Below are 20,824 nucleotides of genomic sequence, written 5' to 3'. Positions count from 1 at the left end.
CATGTCCGAGCCTGGAGAAACAATACATTTTAGTAAATGGCAGATATTATTTTCAGCATTATTAATTTTTCTGTGTACAATCCATAAAGCAGAGGTAACCAACAACACTCCAGAATAGTAGCTGATTCCAAAATGCCTCCCCCTAAATTTTGTTTTAAAAAACTCTCTATATCAATTTTTTTAAATAAAATTGAATGGGAAAACCAACTTATTTAGAACAAATCAAGTTTTTAAATTATAATTCTGTATAGTCAAAGTGGAAACAGTTGCTCAAATAAGCAAAATGTGAGGATGGAAATAAGTAGATGATCATGAATTATAAAAACAGAATGAAAATTCCATAACAAGGAAAAATAGATTCAAATGTTTAAAGTGACCTAATCATTTGCCTCAGTACTTAATGTACCAGACATTTTTTTTTTCACATAAAGAGCTTTTTTTCAACTACTGAAAACAGCTGCTTAAATTTTAATCAGGTAAACAATATCCGTACCATAGCAATTTTTTTCACTTTTTTGATAAAAATACTTTAATACAGTTACTTCAAGCGTGGCTCCCCAAAGTATGACACATTCTGCTTAAATCCCACAACACCAGAAAAAGCAACACTTATTTACATATGGGGAAAGGCTTTGCAGTTAAAAATTTAATAATATTGTCTGAACAATAAGTAAAAGCACACAATTATTTAAAGAAAATTAGCTGTAGGAAAAGCTTAATTATTCAAAGAAAGGGGGCATTTTGCACAATCTCTGCTTCATTAGCTATCATGGTATGGTTAGAAAAAAAAGCTATGATAAATTTGACTTTTGCCTTTCTAAGACTTTACAATAATATTTTCTATTAAAATTTTTAAAAATTTCCTGTTAAAAATACATAATTTTGTAAGTTTCCAATGAAGACTAGTTTAGGAGTTCCATAAATATAAAATCACTACTATTGCTTCAATTCTCCTAATTAATTATACATTGTGAATTCCTATAGCATATTAATAATATTAACAGTTAATATGTGCTAAATTCTTACATGCTGGTAGTTCTCTACAGGTTTTCCATACCTTAGTTTAGTTAATCCTCACAATAACCTTGTATCTTAGATATTATTAACCACATTTTAGTGGGAGAAACAGAAACACAGAGGGGTTAAGTCACTTTTCCAAGGTAGCACAGCAAAAAGAAGCAAAACAAGACTAAAATTTTATACAATCTAGCACTAGAATAGCACTGTTCAACAGAAATGTGTGATCCACATATATAAATCTAAATTTTCTAATACACCATTAAAAGTGTCAAAAGACACAGATAAAACTATTAACTTATGTAACCAATATATCCAAAATATTACCATTTCAACACGCAATCAAATAAAGATATTAACGAGGTACATTTTTTTTTAGTACTAAGTCTTCAAAAATCTACTGTATATTTTACATCTGCATTTCAATTCAGACTAGTCACACGTGTTGCACAGTGAGTTCTAGAGCCTGCTTTCTTAACTGCTATGCTACCAGAAAGTAATCTAAAAAGGCCTTTATCAGGACACCTGGATGGCTCAGCAGTTGAGCCTTTGGCCCAGGTCATGATCCTGAAGTCCTGGGAGTCCCCACATCGGGCTCCCTGCATGGAGCCTGCTTCTCCCTCTGCCTATGTCTCTGCGTCTGCCATGAATAAATAACTAAAATCTTAAAAAAGTAAATAAATGAGAAAAAATAAAAAGGCCTTTGTCATCCCTGCTATAGAATATTTATAGTTAACATATCAATACTCCAGTAGCATTTCACCATTTGATCTTTCTCAGCCCAGCTTAAGAGTGGGAAAGAAAAAAGTTCATTGAGGGGGAAAGGCAGGCAATTCCTTGTGACTGCACATCTTGTATCAGCTTTTGTTACAAACTACTTCCCAAGGTATTTGTAACATAGAAATAGGGTTTCCCTCAAGGGTAGAAGGCAGATTGTTTTTATGATCATGGTCAGGAAACCAAAGTTTTCCTCTAGGGCAAAGTTTGGACAGGTTTGCTAGCAGCCCCCTCATTGAAGGTTTACTAAGCTTAAAGATCCTCAGATGTGATATAACCCATTCTGTGTACAGCAATCAGCAGGGCTCCTCCGAATCACTTCCATGGGACTCAGAGGCTAAGAGGAACCAATGCTACCTCCTGTGCCACAGCAAATAAAGTCTTTTGTCTCTGACCCAGCAATCTTGTGTCTTCAGCCAGTGTCCATAAAGGGAGAAGGCTAAACTGTCAGTCAAAAAGTAGGATAAGGTCTTAGACTCATGACAGTTTGTGTTGCATCTTTTGAGCACTGCTGGGTTTTGATATAGGCCTCTCCCAAAGAAGAAAACTTATATTTTCTATAGCTAGAACCAGATGAACTCAATTTACTGTTTTAAGATTAAAGTTTTTTTAAAAAAATAACAAGAAAAAAAAAAAAAACAGGTTGATAGTGTTTCCTTCATTATCATCAATGGCCTCCCCCAGGTAAGGCCTTATCAGTGCCCACTTAAATTCCTTCACCACGGTAAACATCTTACCAAGGTTTCTCAGTTTTTTTGACAGAACACTTATGTATACTGTACCTTTCCACAACATTTGGCTTTGTCTATAATCTTCAGGGCAAATTCCTTTCCAGTGGACCTATGAAACGATCAGAGAAAGGCAATTTAAAGAAACAAATCAAAGATATAATCATTCCTTAAAAAAAAAAAAAAAGATATAATCATTTCTGATTTCCTCTACTGGAGGAAACTAAGGTATTCTAAACATCTTTAAGGTAAACTAAACATCTTTTACAATAGGAAAATAGTTCAAAGAAGTACTGGCTTCCTCTGTACATCAGCGACAATGTTGAGTGGGGTCAGGGAGAAAGGTACTCAAAAAAGAAAAAAAAAAATCCAAAGCCACACTGTTAATTTCCTTTTATAAATATTAATACTATACTTACAATACTACATAACTTGCATATTAAAAGTACTGAAACTCTGTTGTATCAAAGCTAGACAAGAAACTTTTTCCATATTTAAATCTCAAAATAGTTCTCTTCGGAGGCAGAATAAATTAAGCAAAATGAATCCAAATAATTAAAAATGTTCTATTATCAATATAACTTTACATTCATCTAATAATGATTAAAAAGCCCTAGACTTTCCATATCTTTCTTAAGTTTTTATTTATTTATTCATGAGAGAGACACAGAGAGAGGCAGAGACATAGGCAGAGGGAAAAGCAGGCCCCCTGCAGGGAGCCCAATTCAGGATTCGATCCCAGGACCCTGGTATCATGCCCTGAGCCGAAGGCCGATGCTCAACCACTGAGACACCCAGGTGCCCCCTCAATATCTATTTCTCAGCTAAAATTCCATCTAGTCCCATTTTACCCATACCTTTAAATGCCTATTATCTGGTAGTAAAGACATACATACTTGGACATACAAATGTGGATGTTAATTTTTAATCACCTTTAACATAATTTAATCTGAACATGCCAAAATATCTTTTAGAATAGGAGCACAGTTAAAGAACACTGTAGTCAGTATTCCTGGAATACATCAGTTTTCTCAAGCGCAGCTGCTTTTGCCACATGGTCATAGCACACACTGATGAAGCTGACCTTAGAAGAATAACTTTCATTTAAATTGCTTCCCCATCATGTAAACCAAACCCTGACTCAGATTTCTAGTAAGTCTTTAGAGATCATATTTCAGATGCTTTATTTGTTACTTGGGTGGCAAACTGTACATCAGAGCTGTGTCGAGAACTTAGAGGATGGGGAGTGTCCTCTACAAGGAGCAGGAAAGTTTCACTGGAGATGCAGCAAAATGGAAAAGCTGTAGTCACAACTTTCTGGAAAGCTCCTCACAAAAAATAAAAATTACCACTTAGAAAAAAATGGGGTATTGACCTATCAACACGAAAACTCTAACCTGAGTATTTTCCAGTTTTTATATAGTTTATGAAAGGCCTCGAATTAAAAGAATGGATTTCTTACCCCTTGAGAATTCAGGACCTTCAACCAAATAAAGCTGAATAATCAAAAATACAGTTTCCATATAGGCAAAATTTGGTTGACCCTGATCTTAATTGGTCAGAGCTCCTGTATCCTGACCTACCAGTCTACACAACTAAGTATTAACTGAGAGGGTTACTGTGCAGTTTACATGGGTTAATAATACAAGCACAGCACTGAGAACAGTGCCTGACACAGGTCAGTGCTACTGAATCTTATTCTTTCCTATTCCTCTCTGGCTCATGGATGAGACCTGAAAAGCTCTCAGCCCAACTACATACAAAGCAAGTTTATGCTCTGCGTGTATACCTATATTTTTCCAGGTCAAGTGCCTGTGGGCTTACAAAACAGCTGGTCCTAAGGATAGACTTTTTCCAGGAAGGGAGGAAAAAAAACCTCCCAGGAAGGCCTTTTGTTCATTCATTCAGGTAAGAATAAACTCCAGGTGAGAAATGTAGGTAAACAAATGATCATCCTCACTATCCACTCACCTGTCCATGCACTCTTTGACTACTGCAAAATTCCCATCACCAATAACCTTCCCAATTTTGTATTTCTCAAGAAGAGTTGATGATTCAGAGCACCTGTTTCCATTCACACCTGCACAAAAGGATAAATGCAAAGTCTAGCAAACACATCAGCACTTCATCTCAATTCCTACATATCTGTAAAATAATAAATCACAATGCGTTCATTTCTAAATCTATGGTGAACCATAAGAAATTTTCTAAGCATATTTTCTGAAGGGAACACCTGAATCACCAATTTCCTTTTGATCTCGTTGTGAAATCTGAAACCAACATCATCAAACAAATCTAACAAATCCCTGAAATATCAGCTGAAACAAGTAAAAGGAAATTTAACCTAAGCTTTGTAAACTTCTTTGTTAGCTCTCGAGAAAAGGGAAGAGGATTACGGTGGGGATTCAATTTTAGAAACTCCCAAGATTTCTCCTCAGGGTTTTCTAGTAAAGAAAATTATTCCCAGCCGGGATACGTGTTAAGGCTAACTCCTGGCTGAAAATCCTCTCAAAAAGTGGATGGAGGAGAGGCAGGAGGAGGAAGTGGTTAAAAGGACTATATCTTACAATGTATCCCAATGCACAGCATGTAGCAGACATCCAATGAAGAAACACACTTTTGCTACCTGAGAGACAGGAAAGCCTACATGTAGGACTTGAGCAGACTGCCACTAAGGAAAAATAAAGGAAGCCCAAGCGTAAAATCTGAAATTGGGTTAGCTTAATTAAAAACAAGAAAATTTTATAGATCTTGAAGCAACTCCCACCAAGGCTCAATAGGCTAACTGACCATGATTACATCCCTGTTTAGGAAGATCATAATTTAGCCCAATTGGGTCTTGGGCGGCCACCAAGTTCACATGGATGACTTCCTTTATAAAAGCAATCATCAGATTGGGGACTACCTTCAGGACTCATACAACGACCAAGTTCAGGTCCACCATTTACATTGGAAGAGGATCTGCCGTGTGCAGAAACCTGCTGAAAGAGGAGAGTGACCATTATTTACCAGGAAAATTTTACAAATCTTCAGCTAGCTAATCCTTAGTGAATAGAGAATGATTACATTGTGCAAAATGATTACATATGTTACAAAAACATCATCTCTTCTCTATATCATTAACACACATCTTCCTTACAGCACTCTCAATTCAGATTGGGTATCAGGAAATTGACAGTTAATTGCCCTCTTTGATACTGCTCTACTTTTGACTTCAATGGAATAATGCAAAGCAAACTATTATGGCATCACAGCTGAACAAGGTACTTCTTAGTGGCAGATAAGGTTTAGAACTATAGGTAATTCCAAGAAATGTCAGAACCGAGTCCCCAGATGCCACAGCTATCCTGGGGTGGACCTCAGGAGTGCCCGCTAAGGTGAAACCCTTCTCAGAACTCCAGGCCCATGCCTAGGACTGAATCCCCTTCCACAGCCTCCTGTGGATTCAAGATCCAGGGCACACCCCTGGCTCAACCCTCTTTACTGACCCTAACACAGAATTCCTCCTAACCATTTTAAAGACTTACTACTAGGAACCAGAGAGAAATAAGAGAGAAAACAAAAAGACATGTTCCAACTCAATGAAGCTCAAGTTCGCAGTCAACACAAAAATCTCTTTAATTCTTAGAATTGAAAAACTCGTATATGAATATTATTCACATCAAGTTTATTATTATGTATGCTTGGAAAATGTATGTATGTTTCTAAGTGGAATTTTTTCTTTATCCTTAAGACTCTAAGGCTTTTGAACTCAATTTTTTCTCTTTGAACTTTAATGTTCTTTCTCTCCTTTTTTAAATTATTCCTTTCAGGAGCTTCCAAGGTCAAAGGACTTGCCAAATACTGAGAAGACTCTTCAACCTTTTTTTTTTTTTGTATCGTTGAACCTACCTGCTTGCCTCGATGCCCAAACTACCCTGGTTCCTCCGTCCCATAGTAATTGTGTCTTACTCATCACTGCATCTCCCGTATGTAGCACAGGGCCTGGCACACAGTATTGGATTAATACTGGCTGATTAAAGGCATAAATGACAGGGCCAAGCCAGGGCTCCGCCCTTCCCAAAGTGTTCACAAGTTGGAGACCCTGAGTCTACTCTCTACCCCTGGATGAAGTAAGAACTTCACAGATACTAAGTCTGGTTCCAAACCCAGGAAAGCCCAATACTTATACACATTGTTTCAAACAGAATCATCCAGAAGTTCTTCTGGAACAAGATACAAGCCTCAAGAATAAGAGGTATTAGAAATTGCTCTGTTTTCTCAGATCCCATATGACCACCTGGTGTGGACATTAAAACCAGCAGCAGTGTGTCCTGTTAGGAACGTGAGGCCAAAGAAAAGCAGTTCTGAGAGACAACAAATCAGCACCTGTCCTGAGGTAAACATGCTCACAAGTTTTGTCTCCTTCACTCTGACATGCAGAACAATTGTGTAGCAACGTGGGGAGGATCCCTTTCGGGCCACCCTTAACCTGATGCCAATACCACAATGCTTCACTATCCACTGGCTCTTCAGAGTTCAATCATTATGTTTCTCACAAGGTAACTAGCAGGCAGTTTTTCAAAAGTCAGCTTCTTTGTTTTGTTCTATTTTTCTGCTGCTGAAATTAAAGGCAACTCCAAAATCAGCTGTAGTCTGTGCTAGAATGTTTAAAAGCTACCTTGTTTAAAACGAAAGCCCAGAGAAGGGATTTAACGGGAAGCCTAAAAGAAAGCCACAAGGTTCTCTGGTCAGTTCTGTTTCCACAGCTACCACCCTGGTCCTGGTCCTCCTTCAGCTTCTCCTGGCGCCTCATCAAAATTTGGCCTCCTTAGTTACTTTCAATCTCAGCCATTCCACACAAGATTGCCAGGAAACTTCTCCAAGGACAGCTCTGATGTCATCCCTAGGATCCAAAGCCTTGGGGCGGGGGGGGGGGGGGGGGCGGGGGGGGGGGTGAGGTGGGGGTGGGGGGGATCTTTGTGACCAATAGAATAACCCCACCCGAATAACCCCATGATTTGTCCATCTGCCCAGTTTGCTTCTCACCTTTTTTTTTTTCATGAATTTTATACATTATTTCAATTTATTTTTTAAAGACTTATTTGTTTGAGAGAGTGTGTACGATCTGGGGAAACGGGCAGAGGGAGGGGGCGGGGAGAGAGAGAGAGAGAATCCTAAGCAGGCTCCATGCCCAGATGTAGAGTGGAGCCCACAGTGGCGCTCCATCTCAGGAGCCTGAGATCATGACCTGAGCCAAAAATCAGGAGATGGACACTTAACTGAGCCCCTCACTGACATGTAACACTAACTCAGTATTAGTTATTAGTAGATTTTTTCCTTAAAACATCTGGCACAGGGACGCCTGGTGGCTCAGTCAGTTAAGTGTCTGCCTTCAGTTCAGGCCATGATCTCAGGGTCCTGGGATCAAGCCCTGAGTTGGGGTCCTTGCTCCAAAAGGAACCTGCTTCTCCTACCTCAGCCAACTGCTCCCTGTTTTTAGGCTCTCTCTCTCTCTCTCTCTCTCTTTCTCGGTCAAATAGAATCTTAAAAAAAAAAATCTGGCAAAGTCTTGAATCCAATGACTGAGAAATGTTTTCAAACTGTTGAATGTACAATGGCTACAAGAGATCTTTTGCTAAATCATTCATTCCAAATTTGTTCCTCTTCTAATCTAACCCTTCCTCCACTGAAAACTGTCAGTCAAGGGAGTAAGAGCTCCAAATTAAATTCACATCAGCCAAATTCTTAATAAAGACAAGAAGAATACCATTTTGGAGAAAGTTCTATCTCAGGAAATAAATGCAAAGATCCCTTTTGATCACTACTGACTCCTAGCTTACAGTGATAGGGGAAGTGGATTGTAATACCTGGAAACAACTACGGATAGTGACCAGCTTGCCGGCGTGTCTAAATTTCCCAGCCCAGAACAGGGCAGCCCCACACCCTCAGGCCGCAGCTGCTTGAGTCAGGGCGCTGGGCAGGGACCTTCTCTCCCCTCAACACTCCGATCCTAGGGAAATGTCCTGTACGCAGCCCCACTGCTGATGTCCTAAGACCCTGCCCTCCCCCGGGCCTTCCTGCCTAGCTCTTTTGGAAGCAGGTAACATTCTTCTAACAAGTCCCTTTCTCGAGCGAACTAAAGTTTAGTTGGCTGCAAGCTGATGTGTTCTAACTCCAGTGCTCTCCGAGAGGGAAATCTTGGAAGGGACTAAAACGGAGGCATTTTTACCTCCATCTACACTTTCACATGGTTGGGGGGACTCCTCAGACTATTTACTAATTAAGGTCCGGTGAACCACTGTAACTTTCCCAGTGTTTGTTTTGATTAAACCCCTACTCCGGGGATCCCTGGGTGGCGCAGCGGTTTGGCGCCTGCCTTTGGCCCAGGGCGCGATCCTGGAGACCCAGGATCGAATCCCACGTCAGGCTCCCGGTGCATGGAGCCTGCTTCTCCCTCTGCCTGTGTCTCTGCCTCCCTCCCTCTCTCTCTCTGTGACTATCATAAATAAATAAAAAAAAAAAAAAAAAAAACCCTACTCCGACCTATCCCAATTCCCTGTACAGCCCAGCAATGACAAACACGGTCTGTGTTGGGATTCACAGGCAGCAAGGAAAGAGATCAGGAGACGGGGGGGGGGGGGGGGGGACGACTGGTTTCCTGGCAACTAAAAGACAGCGAGACCTGGGCTGAAGTCTGAGCCCAAGGGGAGCAAGTGGCCTGTGGTCAGGGCCGAAGGAGAGGCTACTTTCACAGGTAGGTGTCACTAAAGGTGTCACTAAATCACCTGTGAGTGCAGCTTTCTTAGCAAATAATCATGGCAAGAAGAACATTTTTCAAAACTCGCAAACTGAATTGTTTAAGTATTGAACCTCAAGCATTTACAAAAACAAAACAAAACCAAAGACGTACATAGAGTTAACGGGAGTAACATACCTAATAATTACCCATCCAAATAACGTTCCTTGATTGAAAAAGCTTAGAAAATGAAAATATGAAGGGGAGTCATTTCATGATAGCACAGCTGAACAGACAGGGGCATGAGCTGACACAGAAACAGCCCTCCTTTCTCCTCCAGCAGCAATACCCTACGCAGGGTTGCTAGAGGATATAAAGATGAGGAGATAGGATTCCTACTGGCCAGAAGTTTACAATCTCATGAGGAGACCTATGTGCATGCTTAAGACCTTTCCAAGAAACCTCCACATTCCAAGAGATGGTTTCTAAGGTTCTGGAGGTTACAAACGACTCTCAAGATCCATGAGTTTGCTAAGGCTCGTGAGGAGGGAATCACACAGCCGGGGATTAAGCTCCCTTGACCTCCCAGGAAGGAAGCTTGGTGCTCCAAGGGTACAAGAAAAGCTGAGTATTCCCCGAGATCTCTGGACAGATCCCTGGCAAATGTGAAGTGTCTATCGTGAACTATAAAGCAGAGCATTCCCAGTGCCCTGAGAGACATGCAGACAAAGAGCAATGAAAATGCAGGGGATAAAGCTAGGACTACAGAATCCTCCCTGTTTCCCAGGCACAATTTACAGATTTCCCTGACCCGTGTAAGAGAATTATTCTCCTTATTGAAGCAAGGACTGAATTAGCAGGAGAGATTAAAATATGGCATTCCTGATTAAACCTGCCCCATTCCTGTTGTCAAACTAACAATTTTTATTAAAATCTCTTAAAATGCTAATGAGCATTCGGGCTTCCATCAGCAACTACGATGCTGACACAGCACAAAGAAAGCGCCTAAGATGCTGCGTGTTTTGAAGATCTTCCTCAATAAAGCATTAAATGGATGGCAGCATCTGGGCCCTTTCAAGATCATCTTCCATAATTACTAACTGGTTCAAAAAGATGTGATTATGGTTGGGGGGGGTGGGCGGGAAGAGGGGAGCAAACTTCCTATTGAGGTCCTGATTGGTCAAGGAGGGAAGGTGATGGAAAAGACTGGAGGTATTGCTGCAATGTCAGGAGACCCTGTCACCGCTGCCCTATCTACCCGCCTATGGCAGCAGCAGCAGCTCCATTTTTAAAAGCATGCAAGGAAAGGAAATGCCTAAGAACCTGCTTCTGCTAAGATCTTTTTAAAGAAAATTCAGAAAAAAAAAAAAAAAAGAAAACTCAATTCCTCAGCTGCACTAGCCACATGTCAGGTGTCTCATTACCACGTGTGTCTGGTGACTACGATATTGGACAGCGCCGACATAGAACACTTCCATCATCTCAGAATGTTCTATTGGACAGCACTACTTTAAGCCCTTGAGAGAGATCCGTATGTTTATATATTTTTAATTGAAGGATAGTTGACATGCAAAATTACAAGAGCTTTAGGTGCACAGCATGATGACTGGACATTCATATACATTATAAAATGCTCCAATAAGTATAGTTACCATCTGTTACCAAACAGAGCTATTACAACATTATTGACTATATTCCCTAGCTTATACTTTACCTCCTAAGCTCCTTCACCTATTTCACCCATCCCCCCAGACCCCTCCCCTCGGGCAACCACCAGTGTGTTCTCTGTATTTATGAGTCCGTTTCTGTTTTGTTCACTTCTGCTAAAAACTTTTTTAAAAGACTTGAAAATAGAGCAGAAAAAGCTATAACGTGTCCTCAACTGCTAGTATCATTTAAAAAGGCATTCATGGCTGACTGAGTAAATGCTATGTACTCAATCATGGCTGATAATAAGTAACATTCCAGCTTTCTACATTTTTAGCCAAGAAGTCAAGTCAGAGTGCCTTACATTAAATTTCTTTGATAAGTAGATTATTACAACTTCTACAAGACTTAAAACTTAAAGAGAAAGGTTAGGTACTACACTAAAAATGTGAAGTTTTATTCAAAGATAGGCAATTCTCCAAGAAAAGTGGAAATGACTACATCAATGCATTATAGGATATTACTATTGACTTTTGAGTATATTCCTGGATACTACTTCATTCTGAGTTTTCATGAAAGGAAGCACTTGAGCAGAATCTAGGAGATATTCTTGTGTAGTGAGTTGACTTTTTTGGGGCATCTTGGAAAATGGCACTATAATTCAATTTTTAAGTGGCCTACTGCAGGGGTCAGAAATATTTTCTGCAAAAGGCTAGAGAGCAATATTTTAGGCTTTATGGTATGGTCTTTATCACAATTACTCAGCTCTGCTATTGAAGAAAGCAAGCAGTCACAGAGCACATGTAAATGGAGGAGTATGGTTGTGTTCCAATAAAACTTAATTTAGAAAGTCAGACTATGGGCCGAATTTGGCCAGCAAGCAAACTCTTGGTCTACAAGAACTTTCTTAGGAATCTAATTCTTACACTTTAAAACTATGGAACAGAATAATCCTCAGGGTACTGTTGCTGTAAAGCAGCGATTCTCGGGCCTTGAGTATACGTTAGGACCACCTGGAATAATCTGAAAGCTTCTATTGCTAGGCTGCGCCCCAGAGTAAAGAATCCCTGGCGTAGGGCCTGGGAATCAGTATTTTTTAAGCTCCAGAGATGATCTAATGTGTGACCAAGGTTGAGAACCTCTGTGGAGGAAGTTTCTGGCAGCAACTATAATTCTTCAGCTACCGTAAATGCTCCTGGTCACTCATCCAACAATCTAACCATTGCAAGTTATCTATAGCCAAAGAACAACTTTTTCTTTGTTAAAAACAAAGACAGGGATCCCTGGATGGCGCAGAGGTTTGGTGCCTGTCTTTGGCCCAGGGCGTGATTCTGGAGACCCGGGATCAAATCCCACGTCGGGCTCCCGGTACATGGAGCCTGCTTCACCCTCTGCCTATGTCTCTGCCTCTCTCTCTCTCTCTCTCTCTATCATAAATAAATAAAAATTAAAAAAAAAAAAAAACAAAGACGACACTTTTTACAGTTTACTGAATGCCTACTTTGTGGCAAGTCCTAAAATGAGCACTTCACATCTTATGAATTAGGTATTATCATAATCTCCATTGATCAGTGAAGCAACCAAGGCTCAGGGAGGTTTTATAACTTGCCCAAACACCACAGCAAATGTGGAATCAGAATCTAAACCCAGGCCTGACTCCAGAGCCCAGGAGCTATCTAGCTATTCTCACACTGTCCCCTCCTCTAGGAAGACAAAACAAGAAGTCTTTCAAGGCTATTAAATGTAGGGATGACACCCAGTACAAGACCCACTCACCAAAATATTCATTGTGGTATATTTAGGACATGCTTTCAGATTAGAGAATTATAGTCACATCCCTGTAATTTAGTCAAATAATGTACAAACTGATAAATCCAGAACCTTTCCTCACATACAGTTAAGAAATTTTTTCCTTAAAAAGATGACCTCTGAAATGTATTGAAGGTTTTTAGTAGCCAGTATTACCAGCTATTACTTGCAAAGAGATTTGCTTCCATTATCATTTTTGTGGGCTTAAAAAAATATTTTAAAATATCAATTCCATAAAAAAATATATCAATTCCATTAATTAAAAGGGAAAGCCAGCATGAATTACGATAAATGCTACATTAGAAATGCATTCAAAAACAGAAATCTTCCAAAGAAGATACACAGATGGCCAACAGACCCAAGAAAAGATGTTTCAACGTCACTCATCATCAGGAGAATGCAAATCAAAACCACAATGAGGTATCACCACACACCTGTCAGGATGGCTAAAATCCAAACCCAAGAAACAAGTGTTGGTACAGATGTGGAGAAAAAGGGACCCTCATGCACTTTGGTGGGAATGTACCCACTGTGGAAAACAGTATGAAGGTTCTCAAAAAATCAAAAATAGAACTACCCTATTATCCAATAATTCCATTACTAGGTATTTAATCAAAGAAAATGAAAACACTAAGTTGAAAAGACAAATGCACTGCTATGTTTATTGCAGCATTCTTTACCATAACTAAGATATGAAAGCAACCCAAGAATTTAATGAATGGATAAATTTATTAAGTCATATAAAAGAATGAAATCTTGCGTTTGCAGCAATATGGACAGAGGTAGAGGGTATAATGCTAAGAGAATTAAGTCAGAGAAAGACACATCATATGACCTCACTCATGTGGAATTTAAGAAACAAAACAGAGGAATAAAGACAAAGAAAGACTTAAATATAGAGAACTGGTGGTTGCCACAGGGGAGGTAGTGGCGGTGTGAAATAGGTGAAGGGGATTAAGAGTACACTTATTGTGATGAGCACTGTGCACAGAATTGTTCAATCATTATATTGTATGCCTGAAACTAGTATAACACTATGTTAATTATATATATTTTTTTTAATTTTATTTATTTATTCGAGAGAGGGAGAGGCAGAGACACAAGCAGAGGGAGAAACAGGCTCCATGCAGGGAGCCCGACGTGGGATTTGATCCCGGGTCTCCAGGATCACGCTCTGGGCTGAAGGCGGCACTAAACCACTGAGCCACCCGGGCTGCCCTGTTAATTATATTTGGATTAAAAGAAATAAAAATAAAAATAAAAACATACCTTCAGCACTTTTATATTAGATTTGTGATAATTGACTTTGAAATATTTCACTATTAGTAATGATATAGGAGAACAATTAATCTGAATCAGCACCTAAAGCTTGGTAATATACAATAAAGCCTTCTTATCTGTAGCCATACCTCAGACTTGTTTTCATTTGGCTAAATTAGTGGCGTTTGGTCTTTGTGATTGGTTAACAGTGGTAAATAGTGAATTATCTGGCTAAACAGAAAGCATGCAAAAGCCAACTCAACAGTCTATGAAAGGGGCTGCATAGAACCTGCTGATTTGTGCCTTTCTGTTCCTGAGTATCACTGCCACCTCAATTGACTACGTGGTCCACTAAAAGTGGCACAGCATCTCCGCATATCCTTACTAAGTGAACCCTTCAAAGTGTTGGCTTATTGAATTCTGAGCAACAGACAAGCGGCATAAGCATGCCCACCTGCTAACAACGTCTGCTTGCTTTCACTGTGAGAAATCAACTTCTTGGACACCAGGGTACTAGGAGAGGTGCCTCCCTCTTCAGTTCAAATTATGGAAGTTACCACTGCCAGTCACTGGTGCAGGACAATTCACTCTAAATTCTAAGTCTTAATTCCACCCAATTATCTTCAGTCTACTACCAATAATTCCTAATGGGCCACTGTCATGAGTAAGGGAGCATTTAAGATTAACATGTGAGTTGTTTATATTCAAATAAAGTTATTACAACTGATCCCATTTATACACTGATTTGCTTGGCAAACTCTCCCTCTAGTTCCATGCAGGTGGGCTTCAGCCCCGTTGAGCCATCTACCCACCAAATGCCTCTATTTACTGAACAACCACAATGTGCAAATCACTGTCCTCAAGCAGTCTGAGATTTATAATGAGGATTTTGTTAGGCCACTGAAAAGTCTTCAAAACTGCTTAGTTAGTCCCTCGTTTTTGTTTTTGTTTCTGTCAATAAAACCAATTACTTTCAGAGATGAAGTCACCACCAAGCATTTCTAGGGTAATAAAAAGTGCATAGAAGTAGTCAATCTCTCAGTACCAAAGATTATTAACTAGTTTTAAATACCAGAGAAAAACCAAAGCTCCAGGGAAAAGCAAAAGCGTCTAAGGTCAGCCGCTACTGTGGATTTACATTTCACAGCTTCGAAAAGAAGTTTTGAAGTTCAGAGGGTCAAAGAGTTGCATTTTAGCTCTGCCAATCAGTATGAGATACTACTGCCCTTTCATCACACTTCACAAATCTGGAAAATCTTTCACCACCAGCAGACCCAGGAGACATCATCAGATAAAATATCAGCACATCAGACCGTTTATAATCTCAAGATGTTGGACAGTGTTCCAAATGTACTTTTTTTTTTCTTTCTTCTTTCAACCAACAAGAATACTCATGGTAGACAGCCTCTGGGCATGCACTTCAGCATCAAAACATGAGACATTTTATCCCTCAGCGTCCACAGATGTGCCCCTGACTCGGAAGCCTTAAGTTACTATAGCCTTGAAAGTCCTAAACCGGGACATGGATGATGAATTAAATTCCAGGGAAATGCTTTCTTCATCCATCTGGCAGCTGATGACACATTTAGTACTCTTTACTGCCTATCTGTCCCAAAGAAAATGCTGTGATTTAAGCACAGAAAATATTCCCGCAGGGAAAGTTATCAGCTAGATCGAAGGGACTCCAAGGACCTTGGGCAGAGGAAACAGGAGATCACAGGCTGAGGTCAAGAGGAAGTGGAGGATTAAGAAGAAAACATCAGTGGTGGTGAGATTCTAGAATTTGAAGGGGAGAGAAAAGAATGGGCAGGGGTGATCGGTCAGGAGAACAAAAGGACTGGGAGGAGAACAAAGCAATAAAACTAATAGGGAGAGAGACTTTTTGGCTTTGAAAAAGGAAAATGGACAAAAACCTATTGAGGAAACGGGCAGCCTCAGGAAGAAATTCTAGGTGGCTGATGAAGAGATGAAAGCAGAGAGAAGGGGTGTGGTTCCCCTGAGTCTCACCTCCTGACTTTCATGCCCTTGTTTAGTCCCTTCTCTTGCTGCAAGGAGCTGACACGTGACTACTAAGCTCTTATGGAAATGATGGTGTCTTACTTCCAAGACTAGGTCACAGACAGGAGGGCTTCTCTCCTGCAGAGCACTTGCTCTGGGGAAACCCAGCTGCCATGCTCTGAGGCCAACTTATGGAGAGGCCCACATGGTGGAGACCTGATGCCTCCTGCCAACAGCCAGCACCAACCTGCCACTAAGTGAACAAGTCACCGTGGAAGAGGATCCTCCACTCCTGGCAGGACCTTCGGGTGACTATTGCCCTGGTGCACACCCTGACTATGACCTTGTCAACCATCTTAAAGCCAGAACCACCTAGTTAAAAGCTGCTCCTGAATTTCTGCCCCACAAGAACCGTGTAATAATTTTTATTGCTATTTTAAGCTGCTAAATTTTGAAATAATCTGTTACTAATAATCTGCCTTATAGAGTACTAATGGAGCTGGACTATATACAGAGGGCAGAAACAGAGACGAAGCATAGAGTCGGGAAGGTTATTCATAATAGAGAGAAAGCAGAGGAGGCAATAAAGTCTGGAGCCAGACTTCTCTAACTTTCTCCTTACTTCTTATATACTGCTGCATGTTAATTTTTTTCTTTGTGAGTACTTCCCTCATGGGAACACTGAACCTGGAAATCCCAAAGCTTATGGCAAAAAAGAACAGCAAAGCTATTCTAAATGCTTTCTCTATATATTTTTTCTATATTTAATTAATCTCAACCCTCTGCACTAGGTCTTATGATTTTTTTTTTTTTCTTTTTAACACATAAGGGTGATGTGACTTTCCCAAGATCATAGAGCTAGTGAGTAGCCAAGCCAAGATCAAATCCAGAAATTCTGGTTTCAGAGCTCATGCTTTTATTTTTTTAAAGATTTTATTTATTTATTCATGAGACACACACACACAGAGAGAAAGGCAGAGACATAGGCAGAGAAAAAAGCAGGCTCACTGGGAGGAGCCTGATGGAGAACTTGATTCCAGGATCCTGGGATCATGACCTGAGCCAAAGGCAAACCCTCAGCCACTGAGCCACCCAGGCACCCCAAGACAATGCTTTTAACCACTATACCTACCATCTTATGTCCTTCTCTGAATGGAGGCATCTGAGCACAAATGAGTTCTGGGCTTTGTTCTTTGACACTTTGTGTAACATACTATGAGGTACCACTTTTGTCTAATTTCTCTGGCTTGAGTGGATCAAAGAATTCTGTTGGTTTCTCTTAGCTTAACTGGTTCAGAATGAAACAGTCACAGAAAATTTTAATTATTAAAGAGCACTAAAGAAAAAGAAGAATGAGTCCAGAGATGCTACGTACCCAGCTGACACAGGTCTAGTACAACTTGGCATGAACTGGCCTTACTAAAAAGGCCTCTGGGCTCCCCAAGTTCTGACTGTAGTGGGCAGTCTGAGGTCAAGGTAAAACCTGGAGTGTCCTGAAGGCGGCTGGTTTCTAGCCTGCAGAACTGCCTCCTCCCCAGGTGACCATCACTACCCAGTGGTCTTGCCCTAGGAAAACCAGATTCCCTAAATCCATACAAAAGCAAAACCAAGTTCTAATACCTAGGGCCTAGGTTTTGGGGAAAAGAACCAATAGAGACCTCCTAAGTAGCCCTAGCAACTCATTTTATGAATTTTTGGTCGACTATATTGTTTTAATCATCTGTTTAACAGACTGGCATTGCTTTCACACTGTGTCCTTGGGAGTTAGTAATGGTGATAAGCATGGGCTCTGTTTTCAAATCCCATTATGCTACTATACTCATAAAGGAGCTTCCATGCCAGGCCGACCATGTAACATCATCTCATATCCAGGTACTCATATGCTTATTGAGCCTGGACTACACTGCCTTGTTTATATACTCAGTTCCATTGCTGGCCTCCAAAGAAAACCAAGAACCCTATCTCTCATGAACTTTGCCATTTTACTAAAGCTTTTTGCGGTTAGATATAAGTGTTGGGCACTTCTCTCTACTCTCCTTCATCCAGCCTCTCCCCAACCCCAGGACTGACTCTCCTTTTTCCTCTGGAGCACTGCCCGCCCCCCAATTCCATTTCTAACATCTCAACCCATTTTTACTCAGAGCATTTATGTATATCTAAACCCAGATATTCAGTATCTGGCAAGCCAGCCCCAGCACTCACCCTCCTAAAAGACTCACACAGCATAGCTTTTCCATCATAACCGTACAAGCTTCCTCCTGAGAGGTCTGTGCTGCACTCACTGAACCAGACCCACCAGTGAAGGGGGGAAGAGTCAGAGGCTAGAGACAGAGACCCAGAAAGGGTCAGAGATCCCACGTGGCCAATAAGACCCTGAACAAGTCACTTCACATCTCTGAACCTCATCTATAAAATGAAAGCTAACCACAGATCTGAGATGACTTTGTTTCACATTGTAGGTTTCACATAACTAGCAAAACCAAAAAATTATAATCAAAGTACAACTAACTCTCATCCTAACACTCCTTTCAGTTTTAGATTTAAAGACTTCTGATTGCTTGGTTGCCACCCTATTTCTTACATTCCCATCTTGCAAAAATTATTCACAAACTGATGACAGCTTTCCTTCCTCTCTTGGCTTTGGTCCAGTCTCTCAAAGAGCATGATCTTTTATTTTTTTTTTTTTAAGATTTTATTTATATATTCATGAGAGACACACACACAGAGAGAGAGGCAGAGACACAGGCAGAGGGAGAAGCGGGCTCCATGCAGGAAGCCTGACGTGGGACTCGATCCCGGGTTTCCAGGATCACACCCTGGGCTGAAGGCGGCACTAAACCGCTGAGCCACCTGGGCTGCCTGAGCATGATCTTTTATAAATGTGTATGAATGGAGCAGAAAGGCCTTCCTTAAAGAGTATTATGGGAAAAACTATGAATACCCTTCTTTTGTGGAGAGGTGGCTTGCTTCTGTATTTCTCATATCTTTTTCAATGAGCAAACAAAAAAGCCACAGACACTCTGTGGTCAGAGATTAAGCATCACAGTAGGACTCTGTTTTCATCTCTAGTTCTTCCAACATCCCCACCAAAACCCTAAAATGATTCCCAGAACTGGCACAAAGAGGGGAAAACTGTATTTGAATATCAGATTCTGCCTCCCTTTGACTTAACTTTACCTAATTCCCTATTAGGTAAAACCTAGATAGTTAAATAAATAAATAATCTAGCAAAAGCTGTGTCCTGGTACACAGACAGGAGTGTCAAGTCCTGCACATGCTGTCCTGGCTCGTTTGCTTGCTTTTGTCAATGCTGATTCTCTGGAAAAAGATTATCTATTCCCAAAGCCATTAAAGCATCTACCCAGGATAAATAGTTCCTGCCTATGAAAAACAGTCCTCCATTGTCAGACATTCCCTCTTAATTGATCTTAATAAGCCATTGTAAATGAAGGGGAAGAAAAAAGCAGAGCACTAACATGTAGTAATTATCTGTAATTCTCCATTTGTAATGTCACTGAATAGAGAAAATAATGCAAATGTGGACAGATGCTGACTGCAGCTTACACTGCCATCAAAATTAGGGTTATTTTGTACAGTAAGTAACATGACTAAGCTGCAGTAGCTCAAAGGCAGGTCTTCATCCCCAAGACAATATCCAATACCACAGATTGCTGGGAGCAGTTACCAGATGCAGTTTCCATAAGGCATGACCCATGAGGATAGGCCCCAGTTTGGCATCGTGGCCTAGAAGTTGATCAGTGTGGCAGAGACTCATTTAGCTGCTAATGTTTAATGCAAAATACGGTAATTCTCTATTAGCTTTAAAGTGAGGAGAAGAAAAATAGACTCTCCTGCTTCCTAAGTAGGTGTTTTTTTTTTTTTGCCAATTTAAAAGAACTATAATCCTAGCATTTTAGAGGTTATTTAAAAACAAATGTTCTTATTAGACAGATGATAGAAGACCCAGAGGAGGTTTTACAGCTGTGAGTAAAGCCCACAGGCCTCAAGCTGGTGGAAGACAAAGTGACTTTTGGATGGTAGGGGGTAGGGTCATGGAAAAGTTAGGTAGAAGCTAGACGGAACAGTGGAAGGAGCAAAGGGAGGCTGAGTTCTAAGTCCTTGAGGGGAGAATGATAGAGACAGGCCCCAGAGGCAAGGACAGTGATAAATATGTGACGCATTAAAAGCCCGAGGGCACAACATTCTGACCTGGTGGTTCTAAGACCCTGGAACTAACAGACCAGGAGCTTCTGGTGCAGAGCAAGTCTCCCCTCTATCACCTCTGCCCCAGGGTAACCTTAGATGTATTATAATGCATTTGCATTGCGGGTACTGCCCTGCCCTGTAGACAAAAGCCACCTTGATGGTTCTGGTCACAAACTCCCTGTGGGAGGAGTCTTCCCAAAGATTGGACGCAGCCTCCACTAAAGACCACCCACCACACTGCACATACTCAAACCAGAAAGATTCAATAATACCCAATCCCAAAACAACCTAGGGGTGGGTTCCACCTTCCAGAACCTGCCCACTCTCCTACCTTGAGAGTGTACTTTCACCTTAATAAACTGCTTGGTGCTTGCTACTTTCTTCTGGCTGTCTTTATTCTGAGCACAGATCCCCGTGTGTATCTTTGCACGGGGAATCCAAAAACGAAGACCTCCCCATTCACACAGGGCAGGCTCTCTCACCAGTAACAGAAAGAACGCTACTCTTTATTTTTCTGATACTCTCATCTTCTATCTTGACCAGTAACCAACATTATTACTCTTCTTTACCTTTTTAGGTGTCAATGAGTAATCCTGAGCACTTATCCAGCAGCCTTGTGATGGATGCTGGGGTTACTCGACCATTTCCAATACACTCAGCATAA

At 40.7% G+C, this 20,824-nt stretch overlaps 1 protein-coding gene across 15 annotated transcripts in view; it reads right to left on the bottom strand.

Moving 5' to 3' along the window:
- Positions 1 to 20,824, bottom strand: part of DCLK2 (doublecortin like kinase 2) — a 245,108-nt gene that overhangs the window by 124,167 nt on the left and 100,117 nt on the right. For 11 of the 15 annotated variants that reach the window (XM_072773584.1, XM_072773592.1, XM_072773591.1 and 8 more), the window contains 3 exons: positions 5,428 to 5,503; positions 4,494 to 4,602; positions 2,577 to 2,634 (listed from right to left, as the gene is read on the bottom strand). In XM_072773584.1, coding sequence (XP_072629685.1) covers positions 2,577 to 2,634; positions 4,494 to 4,602; positions 5,428 to 5,503 — 243 coding nt within the window. The remainder of the gene's footprint in view (positions 1 to 2,576; positions 2,635 to 4,493; positions 4,603 to 5,427; positions 5,504 to 20,824) is intronic. The other 4 variants (XM_072773583.1, XM_072773586.1, XM_072773590.1 and 1 more) reach the window with 1 other exon arrangement.

The sequence above is a fragment of the Canis lupus genome, chromosome 13 (assembly GCF_048164855.1).
Source record: "Canis lupus baileyi chromosome 13, mCanLup2.hap1, whole genome shotgun sequence".
In the NCBI taxonomy this organism is placed as follows: domain Eukaryota; kingdom Metazoa; phylum Chordata; class Mammalia; order Carnivora; family Canidae; genus Canis; species Canis lupus.
This window is presented reverse-complemented; position numbering and strand designations above follow the sequence as displayed.